Raw genomic sequence first — 18,202 nt, 5'->3', positions numbered from 1 at the left:
GACATTGCGGAAATAGGGTGTTAGCCTCACTGAAGCCTGAGTTCAAAATTCTTCCCTCATAGAACATGAAGTGAAATGATCCTAGTTTCAAGGGTGTACATCAAACAAATTTTTATTATTATAACGTGGAAGAAAAACAGGATACTTTTGATGGATTCCCTCACATACATATAATTCTAAAAAAATGTGGCTCAACATCAATTATTGCTGATAACGGTTTAATATATTGATGATCGCCAATGAGTTACTAAAAAAGGTCTTATAATCTTTATAGTTTAGAAAACATTTAATATTGTGTAATAAATTTTCGTGCTGATTAAATTAGCACCTTTGACATATCTTCAACTACAGATAACTCATTAAACCTAGTTCTTTTTAACATATTGAGCAGTTCAATTACTTCTATTCATGTACGATATTATCTATTGAAATCAAAGTCCTTAATGTACTGCATACAACTAATTTGTTTTTAGGTTATCCTGTCAGATACTAGAAAATTTTTTTTGGAATTACCAGTTGATGGTTTTACAAGTATTAAAGAAATTATAAGTTTAACTGGTGATACCAGAAGTCGGTTTTTAAAATATAAAAAAAACCATATTCTCATTTCTGGTATTACCCATTAATAGTTTTAAAATTACCAGAAGTGTGATAAATTTAACTCGTAATACCAGAAATAAGTTTTTGTAGTACCAGAAACATGAAGCTCTTATTTCTGGTATCACCCAAAAAATGCCATACCAGAAACTACCGATGCACATATATATATATATATATCTCCCTCTATTATATAGTTGTATTGACAAAAGTGAGTTTCAGCCCCCCGGCTACCCCTCAGCTCCCTCACGATTCACATAGTTATTTGCTTGTTTATACGTTATTTTTGATCAAATTATATTTAAGTAACATCCACCTGCTCCTCCTCTGCTCTCCCTCGCTCCCCCTCTACCTCCCCCCTAAAAAATTCTTATTTATGAAATATTTTACCATCTGACATGTTAAAAAATATATGTAATTTAGTACCCAAGTCGTACCTCGTTTTTAGGGTTTTTCAAGTCACTGATCATAGGTCCCCCTCTGTCTATTCTCTCCCTCTTACTCACTATGTGTCTCTGAAGGACCATTATTTGTTTAACTTGATTTAACTTTTACATTTGGAATCTTTTTCTGGTCCATGTGTACTTTACCCAAATAAAAAATTCTTGATTAACTGAGGACTTTATATACAAAAAGACAGAATTCAGGAGTAGGTATAATTAAATAGATAAACACAATGAAGCTTTTGAAATAATAATTTATTCTGTTAATTTAATGTTGTGACATTTCATCTGTCGTTTTAACCCATCTGTTCTTTTAAGACCCTTTCCACATTTTTCACATATTTTTTTTTCATAGTTTTTATGAATTAACATGTGTCTGTTTAGATGTGACGATCTTTGAAGCTACATATTTTTGAATAACTGAAAAATTTCTTGCTAAACAATATTTTTAATTTCTTATTTATTCTTGGATTCAATTTGAATTAAAATTCTTTTTTGATTCTTACATCTTGATAAAGCAACGTATAACTGTCCGTGAGAGGATAAAGGTTTTTTAATATACAATCCTAAGGAATCAAAACTCTGTCCTTGTGATTCGTTGATAGTCATAGAAAATGCTAATACAAAGGGAAACTGTTTTCTATATAAGACAACAGGTAATGATGACGAGGTGCCAGTATTCAACGTTATTCTAGGAATATAAACTTTGCTTTTTTTTCCTCCCGTTATTATTTCTGCTTCTATAGTATACTTGAATAATTTTGTTATTTTTAATATTGTGCCATTACAAAGACCGTCTGATATACTTAAATTTCTTATTAACGTTACTCTAGCATTTATTTTTAATTGAAATTCGTGTGCTGGAAGACCTTTTCTGATATCATTTAAAAACTCTATTGGAAAATTAATATTTATGTTATCATTTGTTTAATCAACTTCTTTGTGAGTCACGTATTCTGCTGTTGTGAACGCATTCTCAGCCTGCATTGATAACTACACAAGTAATGTTGTTATTTGGTCTACTCAATCTGTTAGTGGGGGGTTGGTGCACGGAGCGCGTAGGGGGTCGTCAGCCATACTAGAATATATATGTACATATGAGTAGGGTTCTATTGCCGTGCGAGCTCCACGTGCCAACATTTTAACATGAGGTAGGTATTAATTGTATGCAAATATTAAATTTAATTTAATTTTATTAAATGTTATGACATGCATGTGATAAAACTTCTTTACACTTTTATATAATTTTATATAAAAACTTATTATTTCTAACGTTTTTTTTGATAGGAAAACCTGAGTTGCACTTTTCTCTTGCTGTAGCGTCTATTTACGAAATAGTTCATATTTTTTTTGAAATCTTAATAGTTATTGAAATTTTTTAAATAAAATGTAATTTTGAAATGTTTCAAAGGGCTATAGTCATTTGTATATAACTGAGTTGACGTCTTTAATATGGAATACTGATATCTACCTGCAGATATAAAGTTATACTGTCTCAGTTACTCATATCTACTTGGATTTTCAGTACTCGACCGCTGATGGCGTGGCACCGGTGTACCCCTAAGTAGTCGCGGCACTAGGGATAGTGAAAGCATTCCTCGATTGAAGCACCTGGGTCGATCATTTGAACAGTGCTTGAGACACCCAAGGGCCCTAGAACCGACCCAGTTACAGCCCTACGTGACTTCTTCGTGATACGTATCAATCCCATTGCTAACACTCCGTGGCTGTCCTGATACTTAGCCTTAGTATGACTATACTTGTCAGATGGAGAGAGTTAGAGTTCGGGAAAACTTTAAATCATTTCATCCTCTACAGAAAATTATTCAGAGTTTGTGTAGGAGGTGTAAAGATAAAATCAAAATTTTTTTTGCGCGAATTGAAACTGTTTATGATTTTTCAATTTTTTTCGAATGTAATACAAAAATGTATAAGCCATTTAGCAAATTCCGTGAATGATTAAGATAAATACAATTTATAAGAACATTGATCGAATAAACAATTTTCTTATTGTAAGAACGAATATTATTTGAATCGATCTCAAAGAAAATGGTTACTATAATTTTCAAGTGTACTCATTTTTTAAATCCACCCCTCCACAGGCGTTTGCGAGTCCTTATTGTACTTTAAATTAAAAAATTAATCTATTTAAAATTTCTAAAGCGCAAATTTTTATAAGACGTTCGGCATCTCGGCTTGAGGAGTGACTTTCTAAAAACTGACATAATTTTGCGACATGATCACGTGGTCTTTCTGTACTACCTCCAGAGGCTGTGAATGGTACCCATACATATACGGCACAGTGCTGCTGCTGCTGCTGGCTGGTGAGCAGCTCGGTGAGCTGGCCTCTATACTACACTTATGATACTCTTACATTCATAATTCATCCGACTCGTGCATACATGTAAGCATACGCATGCAGCTGCTGCTTGTTCTTACTGATAAGCGGATAACGATTCCACCTGATAAATTTCACCTGAGATCTCAGGTGAGTTTTTGGCATGAGATAGTCACCTGAGATCTCAGGTGAGATTTATCAGGTGGGTAAGTCTATATCTACATGGAGAAAAATCAATAGTAGAATCGAATATTGAAATAAAATATCCTGATGAGTCGTCAAACTCGCGCATGCATCACGGACAATCACATGTTAATGTATCCGTAGTACTTGTTTAATAGTGTGTGTCGTTGTACAGTGTCTGCTCGACCGTGGGGAGTAGCCGAGTTGGGTCCTGGAAAATGTATGACGTCACTTTATAGCCAAGTTGGGTCCCTGACATTTTATCAGACTACCGAGTTGGGTCCTGGTCATTAAATGAACTTCTGACTCATTAGTTTCTAATTAAGCTTGTTTCTAAGCACTACAGTTACACTTTATTCACGCCTCGGATGTTAGTATTTGGGCCTTTTATCTAGGTGTTATTTTATCTAATTTAATAGAGGAGATCTCGCAAAATTTAAGGTACGAGTATTCGCTATTTATATTGTTAGTTTTGTAACGTTGTTGTCAGTCGTAGACTTGGTCTTTACACTTTTCTTGCGACAGAATAAAATAATATATTTCTCAAGTTTTGTGTCAGTGAAAAAAATAAAAAAAAGTATGTTGAAGAATAAGCAAGTGGAAGAATTCTGCGATTACGTATTGGAAAATTATATCGCGCCCGATCCGCCTGTGCCCCCGACACTTTGGGCACGATTTTCATCGTCAATTTATCGTTCAACAAAATTTTTACCTGTATCCCAACAGCGAATAGAAAAACAATTTATGACGGGTGTTGAAAAAATATTCTTACAATTTATGACGAAATTTACAAACACACAAACACATTTTTAAACACACCAGTAGGTTGTACTACACTGCCAATCCAAAGCGTGGATAAAGTGTGATGAAAAAAAGTAGTGTTTATGAATTAGATCAATTCTTAGACTTAGAAGTCCATTTGATGGACGGGACCCAATTCGGCAGTCTGATAAGATATTCGTGACCCAACTCGGCAGTCTGATAAAATGCCTGGGATCCAATTCAGCATTTTTTTTATCTTGGGACCAAACTCGACGTCAGCCCAACCGTGTGAGAGCAGACTGAGCTTGGCCAAGATATACTACTATTTATATATATCCATACAATGGTTGCTCCTCATTGCGCATAAAGTTAATGTCCCTGTTCGTGAAACGTGTCCCTATTCATGGAATATGAAAATTCGTGTATTTGATGTGCAACATATTTGTTAAAAAAGTTGTGGTAGTTGTAAGTTTTATTTATTTTTATGAATTATAAGATAAATCATGTGTGATCTCACATGATAGCAAATATAATTTGTCATGCTAAAACCTCTTATGAGGTATTATATGAGAAATCATGTAAGATACTTTGTTAGGGTCAACTTTTGCTGTTCCTAGCTCAGCCTATATGTCATGCAAATATCAGAGTTCATGCTTAAAGCATGTAAGTAGCTGCAGACTTATCGAATTTTTTTTTTTAAGTATTATGTTTATAATTTTTATGTAATGAACGTAAAAAATTTTACGATTATTAGACGTTTGATGAACTTTTAGAAAATACTAAAAAAAGGTACTAGTAAAATGACACTTTATTTTTTTTAACCAGCAAAAACGCTGTATGTTGAAACGGATTCAAAATAGTAGGCTAGACAGCAATTTTTGTGTACTTTCAGTAAAAAGAGCAATTAATCAAAAGAGAATCATGATCGTAAATCTTTTTTTTTAATTATAGAACGTTTTGATAGTAATAGAAGCTAACAAAGGTGAATCAAGATAGTACAAAACTAATGTTGGAGGGTTTAAAAAGAAAAAAAAAAAAAAAAAAAACAAGAAATATGAAGATAAAAATCAGTGAGGGATTATTGATATCACCACATAAGCATATTTAATTTTGTACTACATTTTTTCTAAAATTATGATGAAATTTTTTTTTGAAACTGTGCATTCTGTGTAGATCACAAGTACAGACATAATCATTGTTTTTTTTCGTTACTATTGGTGGTAGTAATTTATGACTATTTAGTTTCTTCTAGATATTTAAAGTTATACTTACATATTTTCCATAGAAGTGATTATCTCCAAAAAAAGATTTCTTATTTCCTGTAAAACTAAACATTGGTAGAGGTACTGGAATAGGTACGTTGATTCCAATTTGGCCAACTTCAACCATTTCTGTGAATGTTCGAGCACTAGCTCCGTTTGTTGTAAAAATAGCTGTTCCATTTCCATAAGGATTCTTATTAATTATGTCAGTAGCTTCTTCAAGTGAATTAGCTTCCATGCAAATTAAAACAGGTCCAAATATTTCTTCTTTGTAACATCTCATATAAGGCTAAAAATTACGTATATTTATTTAACGACATAAATAAATAATGATAGTTTAAGACTAGTGCAATAAAGTCTGTTTTATTAGACAAGTACTTTGCCTCCTTTAAAAAATACTTTCATAGAGTTTATAAACATGTTCTGCAAGTTCCTTAAGTAAGCAATCAAATAGAATCCTTAAGTAGTTACTCGAATATTTGCTTATTACACTCAGTTATACGATCCTATTATATTAATGTAACTGTTTTATTACATAGCAATATTCAGAGAAAATTTTTAATATCATGTATAAAAAAGACAAGGTTGCATTGAAACATTTGCATTGTTTGACTACGATGGTGACAAAGTAATTATTTTCTAATATTTGCCAAATATTTACGTGAAAATGGCATTAAAATAAAAAGGAATTCATTGTCATACAATATTTAAGAAAAGTACAAACGTATAAAAATTTTGTATAATGCTAGAAGAAGTATGAAATGAAAACCAAAAAATATACTGCAGTATAAAAATTCAAAGTATTACGAGCTGACAATAGTACACTATCACGAGGACAGAAAAATAAAAGTGTATAATTAATGGCAACAAATTTATTTTTTTTATTTCTATAAGCTGCTGCAATTTTTTGACAAATGGTTAAAAAAACAGCAATTAAATATAACGCAATTACATAAAGTAAAGATTTATCAATTAATTATGACAATAAAATTTACAAAATCAAACTAACTTTTAATAAATTGTTGGATTTAAAAAAGTTAACATTTTTTCAACGTCAATAAGAAATTCTAGTATTTGTGAAAGTTTTTCTTTTTAAGATTTTTGTAATGGCTCTATCATTTGTAATTAGTGCAATGTTAGTAAGTATTATTGTATTTAAAAGTAACGAATATTACACACTATTATCCATTATTTTGACAATGTTTAATGTGATACTATTACGTTGTTGCACAGTGTTTTATTATATTTAGTAAATAGCAAGAACATTGTACCTGATATTTTTAGTTTGACTCAACGGAAAAACATTAAAAAATAAAAAAAAAACACTATTTTCCATACATAACAAGATTTAATAAGTATAAAGTACTGAAATTGGGCAGCTGTATGTTACTTAAAAAAAATATATGTATCATTCATGGATATTAAAAAAGGATAAGAACTAACGTTGCAGTACGCATAATATACCAAACAAAAAATAGTAATGTATTATGGATATATGTATTTAGTATTTACCGACGTCTCTTTCAACCAAAATACTAATAAGAGAGGTGGAGAAACGACGACTATTGAAGAGTTGATAATGAAGAACAAGGAATTTACAAAATAAAACTGACTCGGTTTTTCAAATAAAACGAAAACATTGAATTTCTTGCTAATTAACAAAAAAAATTAAAGAAGATAACATTCAAACAGAAAATTACTTTAAATTTAGCTTAGCCACGAATAACGCGAATCATATCTTCGCATAAATATACAATTTATTTACCTATGCCTCGCTCAGTTATCAGTCTTAGTGTCTACCCACTGACTCGTTATTCATAAGGCTGACAACTTTGAGAAATCGCCATGAACAAGGAAAAGTCACAGTTATAACGATCGTCTGATAGAAACAGGAGAGAATGATCTTCAGATCGTTTCTGTAGTTAACGATACTGTATCTGAATGTAGTTCTTAATGTATGCTTAAGAAGTTGTATAATTATTCTGATATGCTATTATTGTAGATGAAAATGTAATGGGTTGAAAAAATAATTAAAGTAAAAAAGGTCACAAACTTACTTTGAATATTATATTTTTGGTTAAAAAACAGAGATAACCGAGTTTTCAATTATTCTGCGAGAAGGTTAAGGGGGCAATGGAATGTGGGCGGTGGGAAAGGGGATCGGGGGTAGTGTTAAAAGCCCTACCTTAATAATAATACAATGTACGAATATATATGTATGTATATATGTTTCTATAAACACATATGTAAAAGTGGCTGGAGTTTTGCTCCCTTGCGCGCTTTGCGAGACAATCCGCCATTCGTAATTTTGCACTTTTGTCTGATTTAGTATTTTTATCTTAAATTTCTTGTTCGTTAATCTTCAAAATTATTCACTTTTGGTTCTGGTATCACGTACGATATCATAGCTACTCGTACGTGCGCCCCCTCTTTTTGGAGCCCACTACAGATGATTGTAGTAGGAGAGAGCGGAGGCTTAATCAGATAGGATGCTGAAGAAAGGGCTCTGTGGCTGGAACCAGCAAGGACGTAGGTCGTACACCCGAGACGCGCTCTTCTCTCGTTTTTGCATAAGTAAAGACGTTGATACTAGTTCCTCGATAATTTACTTCGTGCGCACCCCAAGACCATAGAATCCTATGCAACAGTTTTGGTGTCAGAAGTGGGATGGTCACCGTGATTAAATAAGAATAAAATTTTTTTCTGTTTTTGTCGACGGTAAAGTTCGACTCTCGCGATTTTTGAAAAACACACATAGTGTCGTGCCACAAAGTGAACAAGGAACTGCTACGAGAGGAATAGGCAAAAGAAGAAGTTACTGAAGTACGGAGGGAAGCAGCTTCAAATCAAGGACCAAGGCGAAAGAATACCCGGGACCACGATAGGGGATCAAGCAAACAAGGATAGTAAAGGTTTTAGTTGCCATCGTTCCAGCCAGGAGCATATGGTAAGTACTTGTAATTTATAAATAAACAAATGTATTTATACTGTAATTTATTTTTGTTGTTATCTTTATTTTGCGTTCGTTGTCCTCCTCATAATATCAGTAGTGTGGCTCTAGAGTAGTTTATCATGTGTCAAAAAGATTTTGGATCGTGAAAAAAAATTGATCAGGATGAAAGCGAGAAAATAAAAAATAAATAAATAATAAATTAGACGCACGATAAATGTTAAAGTAAAGTGGGTTCATCGTCGTCAAATAGGAACGCAAAGAATCGTACATAAATTTATTTATAAGTGTTTAAGCGTTCCCATACAGGCAGGAAATAAAGGAAAACGAAAAAAAAAGAATTATAAAGAATCTAAAATGGAAAACTTCAATGAAGCGCAAGGTAACGTGACTGTATATTATGAGCGCAGCACACGAAACTCAAATGGAATGGGAAAAAATGTGCAATAAACAGCGTATGCTAATGTTAAAATTCTTTAAAAAAATGAAACCAGGGGTCAATCGAGAGAAAGTCTCGCAAACAACGTCATGCATTATAGGGGTGGGCGCAGAATATTCAAATACCGTAAGAAACAACGCAGCGAATATGTCACCCTTAAAGAATGCAGATTATACAGCCGGAAATGGGATTAGCGAAATTTCGAGGGACGTAAACTTGCACTCGAAAGATAGGTTCGACAGTAAGGATACACAGGATACACTTCAACATGCGTTCAGACGAAAGAGAAAAACAAACGTTGCAGCAAACAGCACAGCAATGTGCGCCACAAATTTCGGAGGAAACACTAACACAAAATGGTCGAGAATTAGTACTTGGCCATAAAAACAATTAGGGCTTAACGTCAAGGATGTTGGAAGAAGTAAAAATGTATGGGGGTCAACAAACAGGAATCCCAAGTTTTTCGGCCGTGAAGATGCATGATGCTGGACCCAGCTACGAATCTACAGTACAAAAAAATGAAAGGTGAGAGGCCAACCAACAACTGGCCGTTTCGGGATAATATCATGAACGGGCAATATATTTTGCGAGAGCAGCAACATTAAGCGCAGCCAAATCCAACTTACATAAATCCCATCATGAGTCAACAGTGAACGGGAAACACGTACCCTGTTAGCATGCACTATAGTGCACTGTCTCATATTTATAGCGTGGTGAGTGGAATTCCTTTATTCAGTGAAGATCCAATAAACTTTCCGCTTTTTTAACAGATGATGAGGACAGAAAATCTAGCAGTTCCGCCGCAGTACGAAAAATACTTCATAGGTACACTAGGCGGTAAACTTAAGGGGATGGTGGCAGATCAATTTGGCACCCAGTCATCGCTGTTTAATACCGTAGACCCATTTTTATCTGCTCTATCACGGCGATTTGGGAGCATGGGAGGCATCGATACACAGCCAGCCCAACTTAAGTCACTGATTCAGCTGAACAGCAAGTCAGTTATTCAGGACTGCAGCCGGGCGCAACGGCTGCATAATAGAATAATGATGACTAATGACGCCAACCCCACAGCTGTCCCAAATTCAGAAAACTGCCCTTAAGAAATCCGCAGATAGAGAATCAGCGAAATAGTTTATCTATGGGTTGAAAGCACCATACAGTTGGAACGTAGCCGGGGTGAAACCTATAACACTGGAGGAGACTATTAAAGCGGCTATAGACGAAGACAACGAGTTAAGTCTACATTAAATGGTACCCAATAATTTCAGCACATATGCAACACGGGAGAGTTGTTTTGGTAAGAGAAACCCAAGGATAGGCATGGTAATCAGCAATGCGCCGGAAGGAAAGAGTGATACGGACGAATGGGATGGCAACCGGGATGTTAAGTGGTGCTCACATTGTCAGGAGTACTGTCTGCACTCTACGAGTGGGTGCAAAAAGCTATGGTAAGACGTAAGAAACAGAAGAATGAAAGACCCCAATAGGTCTGGAACGGAACCGTGCAAGAGACTAACGGTGATGGAGGACACAAATGAAGGAAGACCTGCATACGATGATCAATCACCTAATGTGCAGTGCAGTAATTCTGACCCCAGAAATTACCATAAAAAACATAAAAATTACATATCTAATTACAATAGTTATAATAATAATAATAAAAACTTTAATGGCAACAATAGTCGCCTTCCATGGAATAATAACAGGAACAATAGTAGGCCAATCAAAGAAAATAGGAATTGCAATGATCGGAATAGAGAAGATAATTATGCGCCCAACACAACAATTGTCATAATAATAATCAGTGGCGGGAAAATAGTTATAATAACTATGCGCCAGGTAATAACAACTATAATAATTATAATCAGCGACGGGATGATAATTGTAATAATTACGGACCCAGGGACAGCAGTTATAACTTCTACAATCAGCGAGGAAACCAAAATAATTAATATAATCATGAGAAAATACGAGAACAGACAATCACGCGCGGAGGATTTACACTCCTAGATTGCTTGATGCTCTCCTCAAGCGTTGGGCATTCCTCAGTAGATAAGGAAACAATACAGACACTCGGCAGTAGGGAAACGGCAGGCGTACAAGTAGGAGAGTCACTAGCTGCAAGCACGAGCGTTGATATGATGACAAGGAGAGATAATTTCTCTCAAAACAGCCCTCGAATGGAAGAACAACGAAACGATAACGAAAGCGAGCCTCAGCGGCAAGCAAAAATAAATATATTTCGAGTAGGTAGGACACTCCCTTCGGTATTTATGAGAAGCACTTAACTGAAAAGTGGGTAAGCAAAATTTTACGCTGACACAGGAGCTGAAACTTCCATTATAAAAGGAAGACAGCGTTCTTCCAAATGCATTCTTTAAAGTTAGGAATCGAGTAAGAATTGTGGGCGTTACGCATGGAGAGCATAGCACTTCAGTTGAAATACCACTGAATGGCCTTATGTGTAGGTTGCATGTGGTTCCACTTGACTTCTCGACAGATGGGGAAGGAATAATTGGATGGGACATTTTTAAATTATATCAAGGCCGCATAAGTGCGGCAGAAAAAATTTTTGAATTACGAGGAATGAAAATTAATTTAATCGAGCCAGAGATGCCCGAGATTCTTGCCAGGTCAAGGCAAGTTATATATGCCCATGTCGGGATAAATAGCAAAAATACAAAAGTAGAGTGGGTTCCTTTGCAAAGAATGACAGAAGGAGTTTAATTCTGAAATCTTATAGCCACAAATAATGGTGGAAAAGTTTATGGTGAGTGTATAAACAGACTCGACAAAACAATTAGAATGTTGGTACCCAAAATCGATTAATTACAGTGCGAGGTAATACAATAGGCTGAGCCGTTCAGCGTCGACAGAGACAATGCGAGGGGCTTGAATGAAGCAATGATAGGGCTGTTTGAGACAAAAAGAGGAAAAGAAGAAATTGATGATAATTTTGACTGCAAGTTAAATGAAAATAGAATGTTGAGAGTAGATAAAATAACGGAACTCGTAACCGTGTCTGGCTGTAACGAAGAGAAAAAATTACATGTCAGGGAATTTATAGAATATAATCCATTTGTATTTGGCCTAGATGGATAACTGCTAAAGGCAACCCATATATTGAAACACCGCATCATGACTACAATGGACAAATCCGTGACGGCGAGGCGCTATAGGTATCCGTCGGCACTAAGAGAGCAGATGAAAAAGGAGATAGAGAAATCGCTCAAGCTAGGAATCGACGAGCCTTCGAAATCGCCGTATAGCTCGAACATATGGATTGTACCCAAGCATGCGGGGTCGAACCGGGAGAAGCGTTGCCGCGTGGTTACCGATTTGAGGCAGCTCAACGAAATTACCGTAGGAAACAGCCATTCCTTACCATTCCAAAACCATATACTCGAGCACTTAGCGTCGGCTCGATACGTAACAGTAGTCGATTTGAAACTGGGATTTTTTTAAATAGAAAGTCATGAAGATGATGCACACAAAACAGCATTTTCTGGGCCGGACGGTCCATCATCAGTATAAGCCAATGGGATATATGGACTCGCCCAATACATTTTTAAGAGCGATGTCACTCGCTTTGGTGGGTCTACAAGGGCATGAGATCGAAGTGTATTTGGATGACATCCTGCTGTTTGCTCTGAACCTCGAAAAGCACGGGAGGCATTTTATTAGACTTTTAAAGTGGCCTTCGGAAGCAAACATAACAACTGAGCCGAAACAATTCCAATTTTGAAACGTGAAGCAAAAGTACTGGGACACGTAGTAGGAAACGGATAAATAAAAACAGATCCAAAAAATCGAAGCAGCAAAGAAATACCCGAGACCTACAAATGCGAAAAAAATTAAATAATTTCTTGGATTTGTCGGATATTACAGACGATTTATCTAGAATTATGCAAAAATTGCTCAGCCGCTCTCCAAGCTTTTGAGAAAAGGAATAGAGTCCAAATAGGAAAAGCAGAAGGGCAAGCTTTCAGAACACTAGTTGATGCATTATGAAGTGAGCCGGTAATAATGGCACCTAATCAGGAGAAGCCCTTTATAGTTACAACAGATGCGTCAGACTACGCAATAGGGTCAATATTAAGCCAAAACGAACTGAGGAAAGGTAGACCGTGTGAATACGCTTCACGATGCCTTCGAGGAAGTGAATTACGTTACCTAACGTATGATAAGGAACTGTTAGCCATTGTGTTCGCAAAAGAACAGTTTTGGCCGTACTTATTTGGCCGCAAATTTATAGTGGTCACAGATCATGAGCCACTAAAACATTATCATACGTCAAAGAAGCCTGACATAAGATTTAATAGGCTGAAAGCGGAACTACGAGGCTACGAGTTTGACGTAGTATATCAGCCAGGCATTTTAAACAACTCACTTAACGCACTCTCTCGAAATCCAGTAATAGGAGAGGGAGAAATAAACACTGAGTAGTCACGCTAAGAACTGTATTAGCTGGCGGACCAAGAGAAGAAGGAAGGAATGGCCGATAGCGATGAGCCTCTGGCACGCATTTTTAAAATACGAGCGACCCGTAGACAGTGTACTTAGGGAAATGCCAAAAAAGGGAAAATTGTGGACTCTGATTCAGAGGATTCAAATAAGAAAATACTAAAGAAAAAACAAAATTTTGATGGATGAAATGGAAATAAACGTGACATAAAAAAAGATGGCTAAGCTAATGGTGAAAGAGGCTCTGAATCCGAGGAAAAAGTAGAAATAAACAAAAAATTTAGCAAAAGGAAAATAGTGAGAAAACGAGGTTGCCCAAGGAAGACTATTATAGTTAGCAATTTGAAAACGGGAACGAACACGGTTGCAGACGAGGTAGCAGGAAGCACCGAGACCTTTAGGAAAGGTGTTTTCAAAGGCAGAAGTATCGAAGCGTTGGAGAGAGTTGATCAAGCACGAGAGAGGTCAAAGGGAGAGGAGAGTAATAGAGAGCCACCACAGTATGAACATACAGCAAATGAGCTGCTCACTGATGGTACTTATGAATGTAATAAAAGCGTGCAAGAGCAAGTGTCAAATAGTACAACGGTAGAAAACGTGGAAGAAGAAGAACGTAGGTACTGACCTTCACTGGAAGCCCTCAGGGAGCACAGAAATATACTTTGCTCCAACAACAGAGGCAGACAAAGAACCGGATACACACGGATTGTTGGAGGGAAGATCAGACAAGCTGCGGGCGCAATTTATGATCGACGTAAGAAGGCGAGATGCAGAGGAAAGGCCTGGAATGAGGATTGATGTGTTGGAACCCAACAAAAAAATACTTGAGAAAAAAGCGTTACGGGAGAAAGGGAAAAAATTGGACCCAACGTTGCGTAAAACTGATAAGCGAGTACAGTTTAAGGAATCAGGGGATCAAATAGTAAAGGAGCCTAACTTGCCATCAGACCCAAATGTGCGGACAGATAAGTTGCTTGAGTATCTTAACAATAATACTCGAAGAGAAACGAATAAATGCATTCAACCTCATAAGATACTTTCTAGAGTGCCAAGACTATTTCATAGCCTAATGTTATGTTTTATCTTAACCTCTTGACTGACCAGCTGAGAATGATATTAAAAATTCAGAATACCTGCAAAAGTGTAGAGAGCCAGAAGAAACAGAAAATATGCTAAAGTCGGGTACAGAATCTGAAAATGCAGAATGTATATTCATATTTTCGCAAGAATTCAAGAAAAACATAAGTGTACCCCTTAAAGTAAACCGGAGAAATTATATTTATACACATTATATTGCAACGGACAAAGAAGAAGTCGGCCACTTACATCCAGATAGTAACGGCGAGAACGCCGATTACATACCCCTACTACAAAACTCTAACACCAAATCGAAAAGTTATTCGTATAACGAAAAGCGCATAAGGCCCCCACCTGAACCACCACCAGACGCTTAAAGAGATTGTGAGCCATTAACTGACGACAGTACAAAAACGATAGTTATAACTATATTAATAATGTTAATAAAAACAATGATAGTAATATTAATAATTCTAATGACAAAAGCAATACAAAGTATAAGAATAATAAAGCTAGTATACCGATATAGTATTGTATCGGAAGACAGGATAAACAGAAACATACGTGTATAAATATGTATAGGGAGGAGCGTTATTTTTTATTCATTCGCGGCCTTCGGACGAGCCGCGAGTGAACAACAAATTATACAAAATGAAAATTTAAAATAACTGATAACTGCGCAACCAACAGATATTATAAAAATTAATCCATCCCATTGTAAAGTAAGAATATTGATAAAATACGTACAAAAATTTAGTTTCCTTAAATTTTCGCGGCCCCTGGACGCGCCACGAAAAAAAAAATGCGTTGACGGAAGCAGGTAAATAAACAATAATGTTAGGACTGAAAAAAAAAAAAAACACATATATGCACATTGGTAAAGGTAAGAAATTATATTAACAACATATAAGGATATGAAAACGAATTATAAACCATACAAATGCGTGCGTGGAGTTCTCTAACTAAAAAAATATAACAACAAAATTTAAATTAATGATAATTATAATAATAAAAATTATGTATTAAAATTGTATAAAAAAAAAATAAAATTTAATGTACACGATAACTTGAATAAAAATATTTTTTTTGTTACAACCCCTTTTTGTATTTAATTTGTCAAATAAGAATGGTCAACGTTTAATACTATGTTTGTAACTGTATATTTATATAAACCTTTTTTAAATTCAAATAGCTACCAAAACTCGTATTTTGCCCCATGCACACTGCAACCGCTCGGCGACCTAGCCGCAAAAGAGGGGTACAGATAGGAGTGCTGAGCTACCCCAGCTGTTACAAAGCTGCTTTCTTGACGTTTCTTCAGCTTACCTTTCAATAAAACAGATAAAGTGCTATAGCAGTGTGATCCAAAAATACATAAAGATAACACACAAAATTTTTCGCAATAAAAAATTTAATTATCAGTCGTTATAGCAAAAAACGCTAATTTCTTGTATCTCTGCTTCAGAGTGAGCTACAGCTTTTTTTTTAAATTCGTGTTTTTTTATGATAAATAGAAAATAATGCAAAATTAACTGCGATGTTTGCAATTATTTTAGTTGAAAAAAAGATTTTTTGGTGGTGAATCGTTAAAGTTCTCCAAAATTTTTTATTTTTTTATTTTTTATCATTACTAACATTAAAAACAATGCCTTTATCGAAGCGAAACGTCGATAAAACGACCGTGAAGTTTGTAATAACACTTCAAAGTTTTACTTTAAGAAATTAGTTAACAAAAAACTAACAATTATTTGGCAATTTTACGAATAGCTTTTTTTTATGCAACTAAATATCTATTTTGTTTAAGGTTATGTTCATATTAACATGAAAGTTTTACTTTTTGCTCTTGCCATTAACAAGTTATTAACAATAAATAATGGATTTTTAAGAGTATCTATTTTAAAGAAACGGAGAGATTGGTGATCAAAAATTGATCGAAGAGCAATAGGAGCGGAAATATAAGCAAAATCTAAATAAATCATTGGCATTGTTTCATAAATTGTTAAATATATTAATTAAGCCGACTTTCGATTTGGAAAAAACTGTTTTTCGCATATTCCTAGGGAAATTCTGTAGGGAACTCAACAATTTTTTCTCTACTGAAAACATAAGACTAAAAAATCCTTCGGGCCGTGGACTATTACTGCGTGGCCAATTAAAATTATACTTACCAGATTACCCAATCTATAACGATTATTTGGTTTTCACTCGCTCGGTAAAACTGAAAATACTTGGCAATATCTAGAGAAATATATGTTTAATAACATTAAAACCACAATTTTGTTTAACTCTCTTTCTTACCCACTCTCTTTTACTCTCTCAACTTAGTACCTGATAGAGGTATATCTTTTTTTGACTACTGATAAAAGGCTTGTTGGTTACGTCATTCTTTTATCAATGGGTGAAAGAGCAGCTAGATCTTTTAGCTGCGTTAGTCCTTTCTTACTTTATTCTATTATTTATTATACAATATACGGGTGATTACATCAATACGTCAGTTAAATACGAATTATGTGAATTTTTTATTCTTACTTTCTCGAAAAAAAAAAAAAAAAGTAAGAAAGTTACAGGTAATATAAACGTTGTTATGAGATGGTTGTTTAACATCTAAATAAAATTCGTTATAAAATTCGAATGGTATTATCAATATAAGATCACTATTTAAAGACTTTCGCGGTCAATTATTAAGGTATCGTGGTTATTTTGTAAAATTTCAAAGTGGTAGACATAAAATTGTGGACCAAAATATTATCACGTACTCAAATCTCGACAGAAACGAGCACCAAGGGTTTTATTACTTATGTACCTGGAAATCTCAGATTTGTCCGGGAAACTAAGTTTGTAGCATAAATTATTTTGTTTTACTACTCATTGATAAAGAAAATATAATAATCAAAAGTGCACAATGCTTAAGTTGTGCTGTAGCTGCAGGTTTTCCTGTTACAATTATATTATACATTCACAAATTTTTTTACATTTGGTTTTTACTTTTAATTTTCATGACTCTTCATTTATTTTTCACTTGAATAATATTATTAATACTAATTTTTTTTGTGAAATTTTGTATTTTTTGTCTACTCAAATATATGAAAGTTAGTATTTTTTAAACAGCCGTCACATAAGTATTTATTTATTTTTTTTTTTTTTTACCTAGTCAAATTTTATGGGAACTAAAAAATTGTTAAGTAACGCTTTTAATACAGTGTAACTTATGTTTTGTATTTTAGATAAAAAATAATATGGAAAATAATGTAAGGTTTTGTATTTATGGTGGTTGTCAAAATTATAATCTAGTTTTTTCTCTTATAAACTTTTATGGCAACAACAAAATTCGAAACTTACTTCAACAGTTGAAAAATTGAATAGAAAACGTTTAGTTTAAGAAATTTTAAAAGAAAGTAACGATAGCTTATCATTCTTTAGCAAAAAAACATGCAGTTATGAATAAACCACCAAGTAGTCCTGGTACTCTTTACATTTTGAATTATGACTATGTACATCTTAGTCAAACTACAGTTAAAACTGTTGAATGCGTAACTGTGTCTAATATTACCACTCAATCCGAGATGAATGTTAGTAGTAATGTCGAGGGAGCTTTATTCTTCTTGAATAGACTTTCTACTCTAGAAAAAAATTTGTAACATGAAAAAATTTGTTGATCTAGGTGCAAAAATTAAAATGAAGAAT

General features: G+C 34.4%; 1 protein-coding gene across 1 annotated transcript in view; it reads right to left on the bottom strand.

The window, feature by feature from the left end:
• Positions 1 to 18,202, bottom strand: part of LOC106645563 (putative methylmalonate-semialdehyde/malonate-semialdehyde dehydrogenase [acylating], mitochondrial) — a 402,363-nt gene that overhangs the window by 71,933 nt on the left and 312,228 nt on the right. Inside the window, exon 6 of the mRNA XM_089591264.1 lies at positions 5,596 to 5,874. Coding sequence (XP_089447390.1) covers positions 5,596 to 5,874 — 279 coding nt within the window. The remainder of the gene's footprint in view (positions 1 to 5,595; positions 5,875 to 18,202) is intronic.

This window comes from Copidosoma floridanum, unplaced genomic scaffold (assembly GCF_036245765.1).
Source record: "Copidosoma floridanum isolate Cflo_tuat_1 unplaced genomic scaffold, Cflo_Japanese_pri ptg000013l, whole genome shotgun sequence".
In the NCBI taxonomy this organism is placed as follows: Eukaryota; Metazoa; Arthropoda; class Insecta; order Hymenoptera; family Encyrtidae; genus Copidosoma; species Copidosoma floridanum.
Note: the sequence above shows the minus strand (reverse complement) of the source record. Positions and strands in the feature narration are given on the sequence as shown.